The sequence below is a fragment of the Mesocricetus auratus genome, unplaced genomic scaffold, assembly GCF_017639785.1.
Source record: "Mesocricetus auratus isolate SY011 unplaced genomic scaffold, BCM_Maur_2.0 Super-Scaffold_100676, whole genome shotgun sequence".
Taxonomy (NCBI): domain Eukaryota; kingdom Metazoa; phylum Chordata; class Mammalia; order Rodentia; family Cricetidae; genus Mesocricetus; species Mesocricetus auratus.
In genome coordinates, this window is record NW_024429266.1 from 31,187,827 (window position 1) to 31,212,895 (window position 25,069).

At 36.2% G+C, this 25,069-nt stretch overlaps 1 protein-coding gene and 1 pseudogene across 3 annotated transcripts in view; one reads left to right on the top strand and one right to left on the bottom strand.

The window, feature by feature from the left end:
- The window catches only part of Rabgap1l (RAB GTPase activating protein 1 like), a 508,921-nt gene that overhangs the window by 268,089 nt on the left and 215,763 nt on the right, over positions 1-25,069 (top strand). For all 3 annotated transcript variants that reach the window (XM_040737898.1, XM_040737899.1, XM_040737900.1), the window contains one exon: positions 8,882-8,995. In XM_040737898.1, coding sequence (XP_040593832.1) covers positions 8,882-8,995 — 114 coding nt within the window. The remainder of the gene's footprint in view (positions 1-8,881; positions 8,996-25,069) is intronic.
- On the bottom strand, positions 20,478-21,273 carry LOC106021220 (annotated as a pseudogene).

Genomic DNA, 25,069 nt, shown 5'->3' on the forward strand with positions numbered 1-25,069 from the left:
GTCCAAACTCAAGTTCTCATTTGCACAGCTGCCATCTCCACAGTACCCAGATTTATAAAAAAGTTATCAGAAATAAAATCAAAAGAAACTTTTATTTTGAATAATATCTTGTAGACAAGAAAAGGTTTGTAGTGATATCTTTGAACTGAGAAGATTTATGGGAGAATACCACAAAGAAGTCTTCAGATTTGTTGATTTGCTGGGCATAGTGGAACACAGTGGTCATATAATCACTTGGGAATCTGAGGAAGGATTCTGAGGGAGAGATCAGCCCATGCTATGTAGCAGCTTTGACTTTAAGAAGAAAAATGTTGGGTATTTATGAGTCTAACCAACTGCAGAGTTAGAGTCCATACCAAATACTCTCACCTGACACCAGAAGTACATGGAAGAGGTTACCAAAAACCCCCCATCTAGTTTATAATTCACTAGGGGCAATACCATGCCTAAGAAAAAGCTGTAATGGTCACAGTTAGGAGTTTTAAATATAAAGGAAGCAGAATAATGCTAGCCAAGAGAAGCATATAAAGGCAGCACCTAGGAGAAGCACTACTCAAGGCATTCTGTCTTCTCCCACTGGAGTTGTGGATATTTATTACCTGATATCAGCATATGACAATATACATGGACTGTTGTTAGCCAAGGAAGCCAACTCACTATGCTGAGCTGAGTTTTTATTGGTGCAGTCACATGTAGTCTCTACCCCTCTCTACAACTACATGGCTCAAAGCCTTCATCGTGGTCACATTATGACCGAGGCCTCCCATGATATTGTATGAGCTTAGTGATCATGATCACTTCAAAATATCCAGTTACAAATGCCAGTTCTCTTTTTGGGTAATGTTCTTTCTTTTTTTTAAGAGAAATATCACCCTTTATTAAATAATTTTATTTTTTAATTTAAATTCAAATTAGAAACAAGATTTCTTCACCACCCATCTGCATTTTTCAAATAGTAAAAGCACACAAGGCCAAACTGAAAGAGTAAAACTTTAAGTCAGATGGAATAGCTCTTCATTGCCTACTGGATAAAATTAAAATGTTGTTGTATTCCAGATCACCTTTCCATACTCTCTATCCACTCAATGCCACCTGTTATGTATTCCCTTCTTAGCCAGTTAGAATCTTACCTCCTGAGAATGGCAGGTGCTTTCCTGCATTGGAGCCTCTAATCACAACATTTTTGCTGTTAGTCTCACAGACTTTTAGTTTTGAGCCCATCTAGCTGTCTGCAGTGCCCAGTACAGCCTGCCTGTATTCCATGTGAAAGGTCACTATGCCACCTGAATAGTTTTAGAGCCACATTTTCCTTTGAACTCTTACAATTAGAATCACCTATATGAATTATTGTCTGTTGGCATATCTTTCCTTCCATCATCATTCCCACTCATCTTTATGAGTAGAGGTTAAGCCTCCTGCTGTTCAGAAACCATACAGACTCTTTCTTGCATGTTTTTAATTCTTTTGGATACTGTTGCAGTGCCTTTTTGCATCTTAGCACATGTTAAAATTGTAAATGGCAAATTTTCATAGGTACATGTGTAACTAAGAGTATATTATTCAAACATATAAATTGAAGCAGTTTTGTAAAGTCATCTAAACTATATTTTAGAAAATTTTGAGATAGCATTAATCAAGAAAAGTGAAAAAATTCAGTTAGTTTAAGACATTTTGCAAACAAAATGGTCACAGAATGCTTTAAAACATTAAAGTAGGGATTGAGTGGGGGGCTGGGGGGATGGTGGAGGGGCAAGGGAAGAGGGGTGGGAGAGGAAGCTGGGACTGACATGTGAAACATTCATGTTTGTAATTTAAATAAAAACATATATTGAGAAAAAAAGAAAAAACATAAAGTATATTATCCATCCCTACTTCTTTTCTCTGATGTTAATGGTTATTCTCTAAATATTTGTTTTTACTCAGAGAAGCAAAGGTACTCTACTTAAGTGCTAGCCTCTTCTCACTCCCTGTTTCATTACTTCATAATACTTTTCACTGATCAGCCACTGCACTGCTGCATACTTAATTAATTCCTTAATTGACATATTCTCCACAGTGGTAGGCGTGTCTTGCTAGCAGCCATGTGCTCTATGCCTAGAATAGGTCTGATTCTTAGAGGGTTCTCAGAAAATTATTTGCTGAATACACAAAAATTTCAAACTGTATAGCAAATTGAAAGCTTATTTTACATACATTTGACTTTTTGTCACCCAATTTAAGGTATAACTGAGGTTGAAGAGTTTCAAAAAGAAGAATCTAGAATGATTGGAGGAGTGATAAGATTCTCTCAAAATCTCTAAAAATTATTTAACTAATAATAAGGTGCATGGATGGTTAAAGATCTATAAAACAGTGATTAATTTAAATTAGGCATATTTATCAAATTGTGTCACTTTGTACCTGTGGGGTTTAAATAAGTGTGGCCCCCATAGATTTATGTGTTTGAATACTTGGCCCATAGGGATGGCACTATTAGGACATATGGCCTTGTTGGAGGAAGTGTGTCGTTGTGGAGTCAGACTGTGAGGTTTCATATATGCTTGAGCTATGCCCAGTGTGACAATTCGCTTCCTGTTGCCTGTATATCAAGTTGGAGTACTGTCAGTTTCTTCTCCAGTACCATGGCTACCTGTATGCTTCCATGCTTCTTGCCATGATGATAATGGACTGAACCTCTGAAACTGTAAGCCAGGCCCAATTAAATGTTTTCCTTTTTAAGAGTTGCTAAGGTCATGGTGTCTCTTCACAGTAATAGAAACCCTAAATAAGACAGTACCCATTATAAATATTGACTGTCTATAAGTTCACTTCCTCCCCACCTTCTGAGCTCTCTGCTTCTAGTTCTTTCTTTTTTAAATTTTAATTGTAATTTTTGAGACAGGATGTCATTATTTAGTTCTGGCTTTCCAGACTGTTGACTAAAATGGCCTCCATATCAGAGATCTGCCTGAATCTCCCTCCCTGAATGCTGGGATTAAAGGTGTGTTTCACTACACTCAGATGCCTTTAGTTCTTATAGTTGCCATATTCCCCTGAGAGATTTATTTTCATTTGCTGGCAAAATGAATATGTATGTACGTATGCATATAGATTATGTCAGTCTTTTAGACATTAAGAAGCATGTGTGTGTGTTGTTTAAAGCAAGCAACTTACGTATTTATTTATTTATTTTATGTATATAAGTGATGTGTCTTCACATAAACTAGAAGAGGGAATCATATCCCATCACAGATGGTTATGAGCCACCATGTGGTTGCTGGGAATTGAACTCAGGACCTCTGGAAGAGCAACCAGTGCTCTTATCAGCTAAGCCATCTCTCCAGCTCCAGCTTATTTTTAATGTGATTGTTTAATTTTATCTTTTGCCTTTATATACCTGCCTCAAGTTAAGACTCCTCTCCATATTCAAGAGATAAAATTGGCAATGATTCAGCATCTTGCTACTGTTTGTCGCTCATGATTTTAGCAGCACATTTGAAACTAGAATATACTTTAAACTTTCTCCTTTCATCTCCAACTCTGGATTTTTGGCAAACATCAAGGCAGATAAACGAGACTCATCACTTCAAACCCATCTGCTTTCAAGGACATAAGCAGACCAGTTTGTGATGCTTTACCCTCCAACATAGAACCGAAGGAAGATCCTTTTAGTGCAAGAATAGAAGACACATTCTAAGGTCAAAACATTTTTAGCTGTGAATCATTTATCTTCCTACTGATTGTGGCTAGCGATAGTTCACACTGGCATTTTTAATATCTCTCGCAGATTGGAATGACGCTCATAAAGTTGGATTGATTTTGTGGTAGATATGAAGTGACAGCACATCTTATGCTTTAGGGGTGACAATAGGGACTAATAAGAAAAGTTTCTGTCATGGTACTAGGAATATGAAAAACCAAGATGTCATCAGGTGTTCCATACACCTGTTAAGACCATGTGTGGAAATTGTCACCCTCACTATAATGCCATTTTAGTTCTTGGCAGCTCAAAAGTGGTTTCATAAAAGAATAATAGGATGTGGTTCTTCCAATCCTGTCTTCCTAATACTTCCTGACACTTGAGTGCTGTATTCACTGTTTTACTAAAAGAAAACAAGTGAGTGATGGTAGGAATTATGAGAATTACAAGGTATATAGGTGGCACTGGGTCTCATACAACATTCTTTTTTTTTTTTTTTTTTTTTTGGTTTTTCCAGACAGGGTTTCTCTGTATTGTTTTGGAGGCTGTCGGTCCAGCCCAGCCTCGAACTCACAGAGATCTGCCTGCCTCTGCCTCCCAAGTGCTGGGATTAAAGGCATGTGCCACCACCGCCCGGCCTCATACAACATTCTTGATAGGAAACTTCAATTTGAATGTGACTGAAGATAAAATAAACTCTTTATCATGTCCCTTTGGTTTGGTTTTAAACTGATATTTAACAAATTGCATGGTACCTCTGTTGGACCATGGATTTTTATCTACTAGGGATTGTTACCTTTCTTGAGGATAGGTTTAGTCTTAGGACTTAACAATTTGAAAAAAAAAAAACAAAATTTGAAAGGTAGGCTTCTATTTCGGTATGGTGATAGAGTTTTGCATGCAGGATAGAAATGAACCTTTCAGACTTTATTACAAACTTTTTCTTGCTTTGTGGTCCCAAGACAGCTTGGAATATGGACTAACCTAACAAGGCAAGAGAAAGGAAGCCCTTTAGGACTTTAACTGTAAGTGAAGTTCTTGGTGATGGTACACAGGGAAACATGCAATTACTGCAGTGCCATTTATCCTCTTCATAACCATGACATCAACTCTTCTGTTCTTTAGAATCTGATTTCTGAAGTAATGGTAGAAATGGTGACTGCCTTGGTAGATTTTGCCACAACTTTACCATCTTTCTCATCCTCCTTTATAGTATATTTGCTGAAAACTTTCTTTGTTGGGTCAGTTATATGAAACCTGAAGTCAATAATTTCTCACTTTGTTTTTTGTTATTAGATTAATAGAAACAGTGATAATGTAGGACATGTATGTGTGGTAAGTAGTTAAGAGTAGAGTATTATAGATTAATAAGTTCTAGAGAATTGGCTTTCCAATAATGATTTTTTATTCTACTCAAAGATAGTCATTTATTTATTAAATTATGGAAGGTCTCTAAAATGTCTGAAGTATATACTCATCAAAAAATTTAAACAGTTAAATATTGCATGCTCAATATATAATGGGTAGAGTGTTAAACACTTTTACTTGCAATATTTCATTTTAAACAATACTATATGTATTTGATGTTCACAGATACTCCATAAGAACAAATACTTAATTTTCAATTCTGTTGGTATTGTGAGGAAAGCAGAAGGAATATCAGAGTCTGACTGCTGAACCACCACAGTCAATTCTGAAGAGCAGATTGGGCACTGTTTCTCCTGAGAAGGAAATTATGGGTTAAGCTGGATGTCTAGACAATGATCAAGTGGAAGTCTATGGAAGGGTGATTTCTGTATTCTCACAGTGGAGGTGATTCCCATGATTTCGACAAGTACTGCTATGAGGTCTTTCAAGAAAATAACCTCATCATTTTCTGTTGTGCTAGGAAAGGTTTTTAGAGATATATAAATAACTTTTTCAAAACCTGAAACCTTTTACACACATTTATATGATGAATTATTTCACACTTCTTCAGCTGGGTGATTCCTCAAAAAAAGAGAAGTAGAAGCATAATGTTATAGGATGGGTAGAATAACTATAACTAGCAGGAATAACTTAGTGTTAGAAAATAACTAGTAGAGAATGTATTTATTCCATGTGTTTTTCACATCATGTATCTTGATCCTATTTGCACACGTGCGCGCTCGTGTGCGTGTGTGGGGATGGTGCACACAATGGTAATGGATTCACTAAATACCTTTATTTTGAACATTGCACATTCCTGTCTATTCTTATAAAAAATATCCAAGGTTGGGTAATTTTGAGCATACCAGATGGGTGACCTCATGGTGGTTAAAGCATGTGTGAAGAGGGAGAGATGACTTAGGACTGGAAAGAAGAGTGGGGAGGAGCTATTACTTCCTTTTACAAACAAATTTATCACAAGATTTAGCTTGAGATCCACAAGAATTACAGTAATTCTTTTTAAGGACCCACCATACACTAGGACCCACCTTTTAAAGGTTTGACCATCTCATATTATCCCCCAGTTAGAACCAAATTTCCATTCTGTGAACCTTTAGGTGATGTACTAAAACTCCATCCAAATTATTGCACATTATACTTTGTGTCTATATTTATGTATCATTTAAAATTAGATGAAATTAAAATTCTGATCATAGTAGAGTAATTGTCCGGTTGAGACCCTATAATGGGTGAACTTAAAAAAAATTTCAGGAAAGGAAAGCTTTATTTTTCTTTGTTTTTGTAAATAAGACAAATCAAGAATGCACTGATAAAATTATACTTAGTGATATGCAGATACAGTTTTTAGAAATTTTTGATCAATTTCTCTTCCTCTGAATCAGACTATTTGGTACCATGTAAACATACAATGATGCTGCATGTGTAAGCAGGTTATACTGATTTTTTGCCATAAATATCCTGAAACTCCAAAAAGTTATCCTGTAGACTACTGGGCAGGTGTTTGTTTCTGAAGTTGTTCACACATGGAAGTGTCATTTTACTCATCTTTTTAAGTAGGTTATAAGTGAAATAGAAAGAGAAACACTTCATCAGTAGAAACCTGGGAAATGAAATTTTTAGTCTGTGTGGTTATCAAGTTTTCATATTCAGAATTCCACATGCTAAATAAGTGTTCCACCACTGAGATACCGATCCTTACCTCTGTAATTTTTTATATATTAGCATTCTGCTTTTTTCCCGACATTTCCCAAGTCTTCACTGTTAGAAAATTCATTTGCTTGTCAAGTATCATTTCTTTATGTATCTATTCCTTTTACTTAAGCTATTTAAAACATTAAAGTTTCATGTTTATTCAGCTTTAGTATTCCATTCCTGTAAGTCACCAGAATGTCCTCTGGACGGCTTATCAAATGTGTGCTAACGAATTTGGAACTTGTCATTTTGCTTTCTTTCTTACTCTACATGATATACAATCTAATTACCACCCAGCATGAAGTAGCAGCTGACGTGGAAAAGGGAGCAAGAGAAGGTCCTGACTTAACTGGGCTGATCAGCTGCCTGCTCCTTGTGTATTTCTCAGCTATAAGGAGAAGGAACCAATGCATTAAAGCAACTCACATTTTAAACATCCTTCCCTTTCTGCTATAAGGCGGATAGGCAATTTGTTCAGTCTTTGAGGAATCAAGACATTAAACAATGCATTTAATTTGCAATTAGCAGTCTTTAATGCATCTATGAATTGTACAAAGTGTTTTCATCATTAAAGTTATTCAAAATATTCATCCTATTTTCTTGACATTTAAATAGATAAAGCAAACCTTTCCAGGATTAATAAAATCAGGGTAATACTCAGTCTTTTTAAGACAAAGTTCAGAATTTTACATAATTTTGAGCTTTCATTTTCCAAATTTCTATAAAAATGCTTCTTAAATTCAGGTTTTAAAATGTAAGCTTCTATATTGTAGGTTGTAGGATTCTTATTTGTAAAATGAATGAGTTATATAATTAACCTAGTATATGTCTGTGGGGGGTGGGAGAAGGAGGAGGTAGTGATCAAAGTTTCATTTATTGTATTACCCATGATTTAAAAAATAGAAAACACATTATTTAGCAATGGAGAAAATATGTGCTCTATTATTATTTGAAGTACATGTAATTATGGCAGCTTTAGAGAGAGAATATCTGAATTAATCCTGAAAGTACAACTAGGCATGGTGATCTGTGCATATAATCCCAGTACTCTGGAGTGCTAGCCTTAATAACAATCCTAAAAATGTATACATGACATAGCTGTTGAACTTTTAGGAATTTATCCTTGAAAACGCACACGCATGCACGTGTATTTACACACATGCATGCTCATGTACAGACATACATGTAGGGGGGCTGAACAGTTGGCTTATGGTTAAAAGAGTTACATTTCTGGAGGACCTGAGTTCAGTTACTGAAACTCGTATCTTCTGGCTCACAGCCAACTGTAACTCCAATTTCAGGGGTTCTGCTGTTTTCTTCTGCCCTCTGTGGACACCTTCCCACATGTGACACAATTTTACAGAAACACACACATAAGCTACAATAAAACAATAAATTATAATATTTAAAACAAATATATATACGTATATATATACACACACACACACATACAAAAGTGTTCTGAAGGAAATCGAAAAATAGAAAAATGTTAATAGAATAGTGTTAAAGAAATTATATTATAACCGAAAGCAGTTCTATTTCCCTGTCTTGATAAGGAACAGTCTGTAATTTATCTCAGTGAGTGAAAGAAACATACAGCTTGTGTCTGGAAATGTGAGTATACAAGTTTTTTCTCAGTCTTCTCAAATAAGCACTCACACACACCTTGTAGGAAGACATGTGAAAGGACATAACTGATGGTGGAACTTGTCTTAGGTAAAGTAGTAAAGTGTCTTAGAAGGAGAGAAGTTTCTTTTTGTTTATATTTTATTTTGTGTGGGCATGTGTGTATGTATGTGGGTGGGTATGTGCATACCATGGTGTGTGTATGGAGTTTAGAAGACTTGCAATAGTTGGTTCTCTCCTACCTCCATCCATAATTGATCCTAGGGATCAAATTCAGGTCATCAGATTTGATTACAAGAGCCTTTATTTCCTGTCTCTCCCTGATGGCTTTTTTATTTTATTTTTTGAAAGGCTAGTTTTTTTAGGTATACTTTTTTATGTCCTTTATGTATTATTTTACATAAGTGAAAATTTTTTACATGAATAATCAATTCTGCTTTTGTTTTCTTTTTTTAGGACTCTGCACAGGAGAGTGTAATTACTCGAGATATTCATCGTACATTTCCTGCACATGATTACTTCAAAGACACTGGAGGAGATGGACAGGAATCTCTTTACAAGATCTGCAAGGTTGGGCTCTGTCCTCACTTTATCTAATTTGTTGTTGAGGCCTGTTTTTTTAGAGACCTCTAATAAAGATTGTTATATGTTGTATGAATTAATATAAACTCAGAGACAGATATTGGGGTTCAAACTGAAGATCAGAGAATAAAAGCAGTCATCCAGTAGCTCTTAAATCTACCAATTCTGAAATGGAGATCCTGTCTTCCCTGTGACTAGAAACTAGATCTCTTCCTGTCCTTAATGTGGCTGGACACTAATTGCTACATGAGCCCTTTGCTTCTTCCTTATATACCTCTCTAGTGCTGGGATTAAAGGCGTGAGCTCTGTTACTCTTTTAGATTTATTCACTCTCATGTAGTCCTGGGGGGCCTTGAACTCACAGAGATCCATTTGCCTCTGTCTCCTGAGTCCTGGGATTAAAGTTATGTGCCAACACTGTCCATCTTCTCTAATTGGTGTGGTTGACTTTGCATTCTGATCTTCAGTGACTTTATTAGATCATAAACAATGTATCACCATAGTTGCATTTTCTAACTGTCTCCATTTTTTATTTGTACTGCTTACCCATACACCACCAGATCCTTTACAGTGATCTTGGAAGGTGACCTTCTTGCTTCCTCTTCTGAAGGAGGCACAGCACAATCCCAGTTTGGCTCACCCACTAGCAGGAAAAGAACAGAATATCCTCTCAAAGGAGATAATGTGAGAACTGACTTCACTTTTTGACTATAGGCAAGTGTGAGAACTGGTGTGGGCCGCTTGTTGAGTACTAGCAAATTCCTACATCTTTTATGTGGTTTTTACATTTCATTTTGAAATCTTTCTTCTTCATTGTCATTAGTAGACCTGGAAAAAAGCTGCTTCATTATATATAGTCAAATATTCTATCAGGGGAGAAGAGTCAATACTTACGGATTTCTTAGGTAAATTCAGGAAGACATAGTGAAGCATAGTGGGCCTAAGTACTGTTCCCACCTGCCATTGCCATAGAGACTGTCAGTGAAAAATGGGTGACACACACTGGCACCTGATAGTGCAGAGAAAAAGCAAATGCCAAGTTTGATGACAGTGCCTAAATGATCAATTTAGCTTTTCTAAGGGGTAGTAAAGAGCTGGTAGCTATTCTGAAGTATTCAAAAATCCATTTCATTTGGTAGTTGCTATTGTTTTATTTTGTTAGTACTCATAGAAATGCTTGCCAAGAGTTGTTAACCAAGAATAGTTGTTACACTTTGGACATTGAAATGGCAATGTCGTTTCTCTCAGTAAAATGCTTCTTGCGTGCTATGGTTTTCCCCTTTCATGTTCTTTTCCTTCCTCCCTTCCTTCCTTCCTTCCTTCCTCCTCTTTTCTTCTTCCTCTTTCCTTCCTTTTCCTGTTCCCTTTCTTCTATCCCTTTTCCTCTCCCTTTCTCCCTCCTCTGCTTCTCTTTCTCATTTTTCTCCTCTTCTACCTTCCCTTCTCTCCTCTATAGCTCTCTACCTCTCCTGATCTAGCTATTTCAGAATATTATATATAGATCAGAACATGAGTTATGGATATGGTTTAGTATTAGGGTGCCTGTCTAGCATAAACAGGGCTCTGACATTGACCTTGAGTGCCAAATTAAAGCAATAAAAGTAATTAGTAAATAAATTAATCTGTCTTTACACGAGGTCTTCTTTTTGAACCAGAAATATGTAATTTAAAATGTGGCTGTAAAATGATCTCTGTAAAATCTAGCTTAAAAAGTTTAAATTTTTAAAATTATTTTTATTTAAATTAAAAACAACCATATTTTTCTTAACAATCCCAGTTCCCTTTCCCTCCTATCCTTCTGTTCCCCCCCCATCAACCCTCCATCCTTTCTTCAGGGACGGTGAGGCCTCCCACAGGGGATCATCAAAGTCTGTCACATCATTTGGGACAGGACCTAGGCCCTCCCGTGTATTTAGGCTGAGAGAGTATCCCTCCATAGGGAATGGGCTCCCAAAGCCCATTTGTGCACTAGGGATAAATACTGGTTCCACTGCCAGAGGTCCCATAGACTGCCCAGCCACCCCCCCCCCCCCCCCGACACCCATGTTCAGGGGGCCTGGTTTGGTTTTATGCTGGTTCCCCAACTATCAGATTGGGGTCCATGAACTCTTACTTGTACAGGTCAGCTGTTTCTCAGGGTTCCCCAGCATGGTCTTGACCCCTTTGCTCATACCTCCTCCCTCTTTACTACTGGATTCCAGGAGTTCAGCTCAGGGCTTAGCTGTGAATCTCTGCTTCTACTTCCATTAACTAATGAATGAAGGTTCTACGATGGCATTAAGGTAGTCATCAATCATTAAGGTATTTCTTTCCTTGCTATCCTTCTCTGTTCTTCCCCCAATTTACATTCCTGATTCTTCATATTCTTCTCTCCCCTCCCCTTAAATTTTTAAAATTTAAAAATCATGTAGTATCTAAGAACTTTGAGTCTTTAAAGAAAGAAATTAAAGAAGACACCAGAAAATTGAAAGATCTCCCATGCTCTTGGATAGGTAGGATCAATGTAGTAAAAATGGCAATCCTGCCAAAAACAGTCTACAGACTCAATGCAATCCCCATCAAAATCCCAGCACAATTCTTCACAGACCTTGAAAGAACAATTCTCAACTTCATGTGGTAAAACAAAAGTCCCAGGATAGTCAAAACCCTGTTCAAGAAAGCATTATCTGGAGTCATCACCATCCCTGACTTCAAACTCTAGTATAGGGCTATAGTCCTGAAAACAGCTTGGTATTGGTACAAAATTAGACAGGTAGACCAATGGAATCAAATTGAACACCCTGATATTAACCCACACACCTATGAACACCTGATTTTCGACAAGCATGTTTCTAATAAATATACTGGAAAAAAATTATCAAAAAATGTTGCATATTCATTATATACTTGTAAAAAAGTAAAAATAATTATGACAGTTTTTCCTATAAGCTTAAAAATTCTATAAGCAAATTCGCTTCTGGTTCACATAAAAAGTGTAGGAAATTTTATAAGGTTTCTAATTTGATTTAGAAAAATCTAGCTTGTGACATATGGAGAAGCATTTCCCCCTGGCACTTAGTGTATTTTCAGCCAGTCATTGGTTTTTCCCTCACTTTTTCTCTGCTTATACTACTTTTTTCATGTGACTAAAACATATGACTATATTCTCTCAGTTCTGGCTTACTATTTGGATCCATTGTAGTGAAAATATTATTTGTTTAATTATATAATCTTTGAAAGAGAATTCTGTGGAAAAAAACTGAACAAAAAGATACAGGTTCACTGATGAACACTTGTAAATTTTTGGTAACTTTTGCTTTGTTGTTTTGATAAATAGTCCAGCTCTTATTCTTTATAGAACAGCCATCTTAGACTCTCCGTGTATTTTACCACATAAATAGAAAGTGGTGAAGCTCTTTCTGAATGAAGAAAATTACAAAATATGGGTCTAAGATATTGATTGAGGAGTAGTATAAATTGTACTAAATTTTTGAACATATGGAAAATAAAATCAAATTCAAGGGATCAAACAAAAATTATTCAGATTTAATCTTATTATATATACCATAAATAACTTTATAGCATGTTGTATGGTATAGGTTAGTAGAGATACATCTATGAGATGTGGAACCTAAAATTTGCTAGAGTTCTACAGCATGGACCATTTAGCTTGTGACTGACCTATCTTTTCTCTTCCACTTTGCTGTTCTTTAGTAGTCTGGGCTTATCTAGAAACCTTAGTTGGTAGTATCATATAGTTTTGCATAATTATAGTATATATTTATTATATGATATTTTCATAACTAGTATTGGACTAAACAGTTGTTTTCAAGTTTATTTCTCTTGATTTTTAAAAATTAATGTATTTACATTGTGTGTGGGTATTCTGGAGGGCATGTATGTACATGTGAAGGTCAGGGGACCACTCGCAAGAGTCAAATCTCTTCTTCCATCCTGTGATGAGTCCCAGGGATTAAACTCAGCCTGTTGTCAGGATGTTTGGCAGCAGGTGCACTTATCTACTGAGCTTGCTTGCTCGCCTTGATTTGCTTATTGAATTCAATGGAAATCACAGTCCTTTAATTTTGTAACTCTGATCCAATATCTGTAAAAGCTGTTTATATAAGCTGAAGGCTCCTTGGTGAAATTTACTTCCTTTCATTTTTTAGTGATAGGATAATATTCAGCAATATGTCTTTGAATTTTCCTTGTGCATATCTATCATAGAACTGAGCAAACATTAATGAATCTTTGTTCTTAATAAGTTACTTTTTATATAATCTGTAATAGAGTAATTCCAATACACGTTTATACATCCTACTTTTTCTTGTCTTATTTGACTTTCTATTACCTCTAGTTTAGTAGTAAAATAAAATAGTATTGGTACCAATCCTTGTACCTTGTCTGACTTAAAAAAAAGAATAATTTTACATACACACAACAGAATTATAGGCCTTTTACAAAACTACAGTGTTTCCTATATTTGACATTTGCATGGTGTTTTACACATACCACCTCCTTTCTTTGTCATAATTTCTCATCAGTGGATATATTCTTAGCGTGTAATATGCTCAGCCTTCAATTTGAGTAGACATTACTAGTAATGTTCTAATTGCTGTAAATTTAGAAACCAACTCCAGGTTCAAGAATATCATAGTCAGACCTCATAGTTGAGAAGTTTTCTGTAGCTATACTGAACCAAGAATTGATCTCAGCCTTCAGATTAGAGGACAATGCTGCACACTTGCTGTCAGCTTTAATAGGCCTGCCAATTCCAGTTTCACCTCTTAAATCTATTTTTTCAGATTAGTAAGAAATTGAAATGGTTCAAAGCTTCACCTGTTTTCATAAAAATTTTTTGAGAAAGTTGTGATGAGAGTTTAATATTGGAACTTAGAGATTTCAGCAAATGAAAATGATTGTCCCCCACATGCTGTTATTTTTATTCAATATCATATTTTCAGAATGTCCTTGAGGGGATACTGACTATGTTATTGAACCAGTAGCTATTTTCCAATCACATATGGTGTAAATATGCTTTAAGCTGTGTGACAATTTGCTATAATTTAAGCACTGGGCATCAATTATCCTGGGTCTGGTTTTGATTCTTCCATAAAGTAGGTCTCATACTGGAAAAGAACAGGTTAAAAACTTCAAAAAAAACCCTTTCTTCTGTTTCCCCCTTAGTAGAAGTATGGCTTCCCAAAAGATTCTTCTATTTCTAATTTGCTGTGATTCTAAATTCTGTTCATTCATATTTTACTTTTTAAAAATATGACAGTTGAATGCAGAATTTATCAGTTAAGCCCCATGCCATTCATTATCTCTCAGTATCAATGCTATTAAGCTCTAGTGTGAGGACTCTGCATAGCTTTCTATGTGGTATTTGTGTTTGTACCACCACATGGAGTTCGTATAGACTTTTAGACATACATCTCTTTATAAGACCTATAATCAGTCATTCATAATAACCAGTTAAAACATTATTCACAATACTATAGATTGAAGTGACTTTGGGCATTCAATTTAATTTGTGCATACTGCTTTTTCTATTGTTTTGATTAACACTAGTGCTTTCTGAAAAAATAGGCTACTGCTGTGAATTTAATGAGAGAAATTGAATGTTTTACAGAGAGATCAATACTCTTGCTCATGTGCGTTAATAATTTAGTAGTAAAATGTTTTGTGGAAAAACATAAATACAACTTCTGTTAAGTACTTCACAACAAAACACTATTAGATTTATTTTAAAGGCTGGAGTACTTAGGGTTTTTCTTTTGATATTAATAATGAAACATACAGTTTTGAGAAAAAAAAGCAATGCCAATTTATGAATGAAATATAATATTATTAACATTGACTTCTAGACTTTGAGAAGGTATTTTATGATTGAGAATGAATTACTTTTCACTGAGTTAATGACACTTTAAATAGAATTTTCTAGCTATTTTACTTCTTTTAATTAAATTTTCTTCTTTGGAGTTCCAAATAAACTTTATTTCAAATGAAAGCATTTATCAAACAGATGACAGTCTATTTTGTGTAGCTTCATGGCTTAAGGTTTTCATTTATGTGACAGAGTTCCTAACAGAAACAAAGGAAGATTCATTTTTGTATCAGAGGTTTCAGTCCTGGTTCTATTTTTGTGGGCCTGAGGTGAGGCAGCACATCATGGCTGAGCCTGTTTGGCAGAGCACAGCAGCTTGCTTTGTTGCAGACTGGATGGCGAGAGGACAAGTGGCAAGTGGTCAGAGCAAGATATAGACTGAAAGACATGCTTCTAGTGATCTGCTTTAGTAATTGCTGTGCATGCTACGGTGTCCATTGCTACCAGCTGAAGGCTAAGTATTGAACATGTGGACCTGTGTGGAACACTTCAAACCACAGCAGCACATTTGTCTGAGCAACCCCTAAAAATCTAACCAGATTCAGACATGAGAGCCCTTTGGTTTGGAAGGAGGTCTCCTGAATCAAAGTGTACTCAAAGAATTTAATTCAAAATATGTTATTGCATTTGGGTCCACAGCATGTGTCCAAGCTATGTTCAACCACACATCCTCAATAAGCCAATAAAGAGGCAAATTATTAGTGGCAAGCAGATAAAGGAAATGTATTCAATGTGACTATTGGAAAGAGAGACAAAGAGATTTAGTGAACCTCACAAGTCTACCTTACTGGGAGGTGGTCTTGAAGTAAAATTAAAGGGTGTGAAGGATATGAACATTTAACCAGAACTCACCACTGACCCAGATATCCTTGTCTGGGCTTTAGTTTTATCATCTAAGGTCATTAGGACTATGTGAAATCTTTCCACGAGAAAGTTCCCCTTCTGGCTGGAACTTTTCCTTTTCCTAGTATGAGATTCTTGAGAAAATTGCCATATGGGGAGGGGGCATTGTGCCCACAGTCTGATTGAGAGACACAGGTGTTTCTTTAGAATACCTGCCTGTCTACCAAGTAAGTTACAAGTAGTACCTTGGAGGATTCAGGTACCCCTTGAAGAATTAAGTCTTTTAAATTCTGTGCAGACTACCTCGTTTCCTCTTGAGTTCTGTGAATGTTTTTGAGTTAGGACATTATTTCTCAATCTAAATATTGGCTGCTGAGGAAATCTTTGAACCCTTGTGGGTACCTGATTTGTTGGAACATCTTTAAAAACACTCTATTAAGTGTTTTCAGTAGACTTCAAGGGACAGCATTGTATTCTCAAAGAAAATTAACTTTCCTAAGGAAAATGAATTATTTCAAATCTTCTTAATGTTGAACAACACAAACAAACACATTCTAGAAACTCATGAAACCTTGTGGTTTAGAAAGCACTCTTTTTGTTTGACATCTGTTATTATCCATAGGGAAAGAATTTCCTGCATTTCACAAATGATATTGAGGGAAGTTAAATGAGTCCTAAACACTAACTCATTTTAAAATTCTGTAGTATTACTTTGATTATATATGTTTAATGAAAAATACTTATGAAATAACTTCCAAATGTCATGTATTATGCCAATCCCTATTGTAAATATCATGTTGCACATATCATCCTATTAGGTTAACTAATCCTCATGAAGGCTGTATATTGGCCCTTGTCACACACATAGTACATCAGATATCTAGGCTGTTCTAGCTGACTCTAGAACCTATGTTGTTTATATCCTGAGCATTTTCTTAAGTGCTACAGGTGTAGTATTTAAACAGGTGAATCAGCATCATCATCATAAATGAAAGTTGGAAGACTACAAAATAATACTAAAATGCAAAGAAAAATGACCTAGTTGTCTAGTGTGCAAATGTGTTACTGGAAGACAGTAAAGATAATATTATACATGTCCTAGTTAGTTTTTGTCAACACATGGTAGAAGCAAATGGAAAGAGGAACCCTGAATAGGAAAATGCCTCCATTAGCATGCTGTTGACAAATCTTTGGGGCCATTTTCTTGATTGCTAATTGATAGAGAGGAGAGCCAAACCTTGCAAGGGCAATGCTGCCCCTGGGATTGTAGTCTTGAATGGTGTAAAGCAAGCCATGAGGAGTCAGTCAGTAAGAAGCCTTCCTTAGTGGCCTCTGCTTTAGTTCCTTCCTTGAGGCTCCTATTCTGACTTCCCCTGATGAAGGATTGTAAGCTGTGAGCTAAACCCTTTTCTTCCCAAGTTGCTTCTGGTTATGGCATTTATCACAGCAATAGAAACCAAACTAGGATAGCATACAAATAATATAAGAACTGTATGTTGGAAATCTCTCTCTCTCTCTCTCTCTCTCTCTCTCTCTCTCTCTCTCTCTCTCTCTCTCTCTCTCTCTCTCTCTCTCTCTCTCTCTCTATTCCCTCTCTCAATGTACACATAATAAAAGTGAGAGAATATGTATATATGTATTTGCATATATATGTGTGATTTTTGAGGGTTAGATTCTTATTAGACAAAAACTATTTGTTATAGCTGTTAATGTCACTGTAGAGATTTGGGGGTTATTCCTTAGGTTCTTGTTAATATACATGTTAGTTGGATAGAATTCAACTTGGAAGATGTGATTTTATTTTAAATATAAATTTTGTTTTGAGATTTAACAAGGAAAAGGTCAGCTTAGTGAAGTTGGAGTCCTGGAAAGAGAATGAGTGATTTGCAATGCTCTTGAGAGTGCCTGACGACATTTAAGATTTTTTTTCATGTGCATGGTCTCAGAAGAGCTTTTCTGGAAATAGCTTTGTAGTTTCTATGCAGCCCAGTCTTTCAACCAAATAGCCTGTTGAGCCATCATCTTGCTATTGTGGTACAGAAAAGGACAGGCTTATGAAGGTGCCTTAAAGGGGAAGGGAGTGGAAGTAGAATAATGGTATTTGTTTGGATATATTCACTCTTTAGAAGACAGTGTTGCTGTTTGATAAGGAAAGTGAGGATTTTTATATGTAAAAGAGGATGCAATTAAATGATGAGTTTATTACTTTTCTCCCAATTGAGACAAGTTTTCCTATACCAGATTGAAATGCCTTAATGTCCTTGACAGCAAAACTGTGAGTGAATTCTTTATGGTTCAGGATTACAGGATTTGTATCCTGCCTACTAATTGTATGCAGTTGCCAGTATCTTTATAACTTTGAAGCCTCCTCTTTACTCAGACCTCTTCCTGCCTTCTCCCCTAGGAAAAATGAATCTGAATTACCCTCCTCCTCCTCCTTCCCATCTGTTTGATCTTAGTAGCCTGTCTCTTGTGGGAAATTTGTCCTACCCACTCTACCCACAGTGATGTACAGATTACGCAAAGCTGGCAGTCGTATGTGTTACATCAAAACTCAAGTTAGTGAAATTATATTCCTTAGGGATTTTATTATCATTTTTGCTGTTCCTTTTTTTTAAGAAAAAAATTTATTGAATATACTGAAAAGGTGTAGCTTGATGGACAGTAACTAGAGTACCTCAGCCTGCCATTCCTTTCAAAATAAAAAGACAAGAAATTGGCCTGTGAAATGATGTTGTTATGCTCATGGTTTGTCACGGTAGCAACCATGTTGCCATCTACACATACCCAATGACATCATATTGTAAAACTCAAATAGACACAGTATACAATCCTTGTGTGTGAATGCTTCTGCATGTGTGTGCTCACATATATAGAAGTATACACGCATGTGGGGATATTTGTATGTGTAGGTGTGTGTACACATTGTGCACATGCATGTGAAGACCAAAGGGCAACCTCTGATGTTATCCTCAGGAATACTATCCACCTCCTTTGAGACAGAGTCTCTCATTGGAAATCATCAGTTAAGCCAGATTGGTTGCCAGCAGACCCCAGGGATCTTCCTGTGTCGACCTCCCCTGGGAGTACAAGCATGCACTACTATAAGTGAGAATTTTAAATGAATTCTAGGGAGTTTATCTCTGGTCCTTGTGCTACAAAGGCAAGCACTTTAATTACTGAACCAAATTAATTTTTCAATGAAACCATATATGGTAGTATATGCCTGTAATCCTTTCTCTTGGGAGGCTGAGGTAGTAGGATTGAGGTCAAATGTAGTCTATTCTCCATAATGAATTCCACTCCAGGGTTGCTAAATGCCATGACACTTTCTGAAAATACAAAAACAAAAACAAAGCAAAACAGTACTCTTTAGACTTGTCATAGATGATAATTTGAACACAGTCTTTCTCCATTGGGGCCATCTTTGCACCAAAATGTTATTCATGACATATTCTGTTTCCTGTTTTGTCACTTTGAGTACTAATCACCTGTTGATAAAAGTTAACTTTATACATTTGAGGTGATAAAACAAATTTTGCATTTCATACCCTGTGAGAAACCTGTCAATAAGACAGCACTCAATGTTTAAGAAATATTGTTAGGGAATAGAGGACATACTAGAAGAGGCTTAGGCCACAATGTAATACTACCTGCGTGGGAGAGAGGTTAGATGAAATCTCTGAGAGATCAAAGGGAGACCTCAGCTGAAATTAACCTCTAGCACATGTCCTCCAGTGTAGCATATGAAGTTGCAATGAAGTTACAAACTCCTAAAGGGGTCCTTGTTTCTATCAGCCCTTCCTCTGTGAAGTATACATTCTCCTGTAGTATACATTTTAATAGTCACAAATCTGAGAACATAAACTAAATGCAGTGAACAATTCCCTGTAATCATGTAGCAGTTTACTTTTGTGGAGACATTTTAAAATGTTAAGGATGTGGTAGTCTAAGTTTATTTGTTTGTTTTTATAATTACTGTTTACAAAGGAGTCAGCATGCTTTTAAATTATTGCCAAGGGCTTCCTTTAAAATCTATATAAAAAGGAGCCTACATCTAGGAATTATGCCAGCTATGTTAGATAAGAAAGTTGCTTTGGGAGTGAATGTTTGTGAATACATCTAGACTTGTTCAGAGTATTTCATATCAGTGAATCTATTTTTAGAGTTTATGTTCATACTCCTCTTATTACCAGCATATAAGACAAACTTAACTTTTTTGGTTTTTTTGAGACAGGGTTTCTCCATGTAGCCCTAGCTGTGTAACTACAGAACTAGCTCTGTAGACCAGGCTGGCTTTGAACTACAGAGATCTGCCTGCCTCTGACTCCCAAGTGCTGGGATTAAAGGCGTGCGCCACTACCGCCTGGCCAAACTTTACCTTTTAAGCTAACTTTTTTTAAATTACATTTGGTAAATAAAGTACTGTGTAATTTTTTATATATATGTACATATATTTACTTCTACATGTACATATATTACTTAGTCTCAAACTTACAGGAAAGTTGCACGTCAGAATTTTGTTTGACTAAAGTATTTTGGTGTGATTTGTTAGCATGATATCTCATTGTACCAAAATACTGTAAGATGTTCTTCTTTTTCTTTTCTTTTTTTTTTTTATAAAACTGAGCAGTTTTTACTTTTCTTTACAATGTAATACTCCTGGATGACTGCACATGAGTAAGGCAGCTTGGTAGTATTCAGAAAGATCACAGTGACGGTGTTTTCCTACGGACGTGTGGTCTTCAGTAGACGTCACTGTCAAACCGGCAAGACTGCATTTATGCATCCGTCATTTTCAGGGTTGTTGGTAACTTGGGCATACTTTCCCCAGATAACCTTGCCTTCTTGTGTCACGAGGCCTAACTCACTCACATTGACTTCAGTAACTGTGCCTTTGGTGATTACACCCAGTGTTGTATATAATGGTGAGGATGGGTTCTTTTTCACTCCAAGGATTGGCAGGCCAAAGGTAGCTTTCAGCTCAGGATGTGTGACATGAGCTTTTTTGAAGCGAAGGCCCATTGGCCTAATGAACCTTTCTTTCATACTTAGGCGTTTTCCTTGTAGAACCATCGCCAACAAAGCAGACTTTAGTAACCATCCTCTTCCATGCCTTCTTTTTTCTTTTTCCTGCTCGAATAACTTTCAATACTTCTGTTTCTCCTTGGGCACGAACTTTGGGTTAGAGGGATTTCACATTTTCCCACCTTCTCTTTTTGTTTCTGCTTAATCATGTTGGAAAGTACTTTTGCTCTAGACTGTCCCTCTCTGTCCAGAAGATAGGCAGGTACTGCTCCTTGTGGGGTCTTCTCATCATTCTTTTGTTTGGTAGTTCTCTTTTCATGCACCTTAATAGTCTTTTTCATTTGTATTTTCTCAGCATGGTGCTGTTTGTGGTAGAGCTTAGCCTTCAGGCCAATCTTTTTTTTTTTTTTTTTGCCTTCTTTGAACGTTCATGGGCCTCCCAACTTTCTCTTTTTCTCATGGTAATCCAAATGATACCTATAGCGTTTACGGTGTAATTCAATATATTCATTTTGTGGCATGATGACAGCCGCGGCGCGGTCTGCAAGCTCCCTGGTGCTAAAAAATGCTCTTCTGGGTCTCACCGGTCCTTGAGCCCCCTTGCGAAGGCGGAATAGGAGATGCTTTTCTTATACACAAGGACATTGTCCCACATGATCATAACCCAGCTCCTAGTCAGTCACATAGTACTGAGGCATTGAAGCCGCCGAGCAGCAGACATCACTCAGGCTTAATTGATGGTCAGGTTAGTGGATTCCTGTATAGAAAAGGTATCAAGTTCAAGTCACATATTTTATTTAATTGATCCTGACTTTTAGATCTCATCAGGTCTGGAATACTTTCTCAGTGTTTCCTTCATTTTCTTGGTCATAAAGTTTTTAAGGATTATAGGCCAATCATTTTTTAGTTTGCTGAGTTCAGTCTTATCTGATGTACTCTCATGCTTAGATTTGAGTTATACATCTTTGACAAGAATTAACAGAAGAGGTCGACTATACCTATTTATTCCTCTTAGTTCCTATAGTTTCACTTTTCCCACTTTGGGAAGTGACCTTCACTTTGATTACATAAATAAGTTTTTGTCTATAAAATTTATCCACTATGATATTTATTCATATTACTTTTAGTTATTACTTATAGTTAATAGATATTTTGTGACTAAATAAATTTACCAGTTGAATCAGATTTTGATATATTCATTCGTTGTCATATCCATGTGCGCTTAAGGATGACTTCTTTCAAAGTAATGTTTGTTAATTATTTGATAATTTCATACATGCATGCAATATATTTTATCTATATTCATTCTTTACTCTTCTCTCTAATTTCTCCAAGATCTACCTTTATTCCTCCCTTCCTAACTTTGTGTTCCCACCTTTTTAAAGTAACCCACCAGGTCCAATTTATTAGGATCCTTTTTTTAATCCAATTATATAACATGTTCTGCCATTACTGTTACTAATTTTGCTGCTCAAATTGTCTCCAAATTGGCCAGTGGAATACCTTAAAGCTGACTTCTGTATCCTTTTGGCAAATTCTCTAACTTTGTGAACATGGCCTTTTGTTTTGGCTCAAAAATATATTCCAGGCTTATTTCTTATTGCTTTGCTTAACTTGAGCTTATCCATTTCTCCAGAAGACTTTGCTTTTAAACAAAATGGTAAGAAACCAAGATCTAGATGTGAATAGTAATGATTGTTATCTACTACCAAATGGTCACTCTGAAAACAAGTAGTAGTATATAGTCTGATCAGGTTATATTTAGGAATATGTATGTATATACATATATTCATGTAACCAACTATTAGTGAAAAATAGGCCTTGTATTTGAAAGAGATAAAGGAGGGATATGGTAGGGTTTGCAGGAGAAAAAGTAAGAGCAAATGATGTAGTTATTTAGTATGACTATTGTCATCTTTTCATGTTAGAAAAATGAGCTTCATTAGAGCAATTAATTTGTCCATTTTGCTCACTGTCTCCACTGGTCTTGTATATTTTTGCCTCAATGAGAGAAGTTAGCTTAGGGAAGTTAAGTAATTCTACTAAGTGGCACAGCTAAAATCGGAGATGCTTAACATTCAGTGACACTAATAGAAAACTTCTAGGAGCCAAACTGTGGTTGTTCACAACTTTAATCCCAGCACTCAGGAGGCAGAGGCAGGCGGATCTCTGTGATTTCGAGGCCAGCTTGGACTACAGAACGAGTTCCAGGACAGGCTCCAAAGCTACACAGAGAAACCCTCTCTCAAAAAAAAAAAAAAAGAAAACTTCTAGGTAGAATTTGTAACCAGAGTCTTTGGATATTATACTAGTAAATTGCTGTTCCCGGCAGTAGAGTTGTGGAGGCTACTTTGAGGTCATCATAACTGTATTGTTTTTAATGGGAAAACACATTGTGATTTTCAAAGGAAATAATGATAAATTAAATTTTATAAAATTATCTATTCATTGTAGACTCATTGCTCTAAATACTGAGTGGATATGGAAACATAATTAATTGTTAGTGATTCTAAAAGCTTGGTTGGCGGAAACAGTATGAGGAATATTAGGTACTGAAAAATTTTAATTAACATATTCCTCTAGAAACAAATTTTAAGTGTGACACTGTTGTCTTGAAATAGATCTATGCTGGTACTGAATATCAGTTTTCTAGTGTTTGCAACTTTCCTAAAACTATTAATTCATGATTATAAAATTGATACCAATTTTGCTTTTATTAAAAATGCTTTGAAAATTTTGTAGGCTAGTAATTGAGATAAGCTATTTCAATTTAATTTTGAATACATAATTCTACATAATAAAAATATACATAATACTCAAATGCATATATATATACCCAGTCAATCATTTTTGTGGGTTCTATACTTACAGACTCATCTTACTTAGTAAAATTTACTTTCAGCCTCAAAATCAGCACATAAAATCATTAATTTGGTTTTTGTTTTGTTTTTAGTTACTGTTGTTATAGCTTGTTTCTTCCAGGCATTCACAGAGTCAAGAAATTTGAATTGTTTGATGCTGAGCTCTCACACTTTAAACAGGCAACACATTATATTTATTGGTATATCCCCCTCATTTTTGGTGATTTTGGTGTGTAAAGTGGCCCCACACGTAGCACTGAAGCCTGGCTAAGGCTGCTAGAGACTGAGAGGCTGTGATGTGCCTGTGTTATGCATTCACCTTCACCTTACTGAGGCATGAATTCATTCAATAATAAATGAGCAGTATGTGTTAAGTCTGTTGCCTTTAAACAGAATCACAGCTACAACCAAGTTATGCTGTGGTTGATTTAGAAAATTGTATGGCCAAGGGTGAATAGGAGCCTAGCCCTTTCTTCCCTAGGGAAAATAATTAAGAATCATAGAGTCTAATGTTCTGACAACTTCATAGAACACAACTACTATTAACAGTAAGAAGTGACTGTGTGTATATGTAGTTTTTTAAACTCCAGTGAAATCTACTTTGTATCTTTTGTATGTTTTCTGGAGGTGATACCTAAGTTCAAATCTAAATACAATGAATGGTTACTAATGAATGTTTTTTAAATATTTAAATTATAATTTAAAATTATTAACTGTATTGAGCATATTTAATTTACATTTATGATTTTAAAAATAATATTCTTATACTTACAAATTAGGAGAAATATTGCCAGTACTTTTTACTAATCCCATACCTCATTTTGATCAAGTCCTCCTCACAAGACAACCAGTCTTTGGAATTTTGTGATTATTAATCCTCTACATTTCCTAGCTGCTATAACATTTGTGAATAGCTTTTTAAAATTTTTTTCCTTTCCTTAAATCTAATTAGAAACAAGCTTGTTTTTTTCATATTTTTATTTAACTTTTTACATATGTCACTCTCAGTTCCCTCTCCCTCCCCTAATCCCCACCCCCCAATCCTCCCAACCCCTCACCCCTACTCCATCCCCCCTCTGCTCCCCAGGGAGGGCAAGGGCTTCCATGAGGGATTTTCAGAATCTGTCACATCATCTCGAGAAGGGCCTAGGTTCTTCCAGGCTGAGAGAGCATCCCTCCACGTGGTATGGGTTCCCAGAGCCCCACTGTATGCCAGGAATAAATACTGCTGTCCTCTCCAAGGTCCCACAGACTGCCAAAGCCTCTTCTCTGTCACCCAGGTTCGGTGGGAGGGATGTCTGGATCAGTCCCATGCTGGCCTCTTAGTTATCAGTCTGTGGTCTATGTGTTCCCCCTTGTTTAGATAAGCTGCCTCTGTGGGTTTCACCAGCCTGATTCCTTTGGCCATCACTCCTCTTTGCAACTGGGTTCCAGGAGTTGAGTTCTATTCACAGCTGTGGGTGT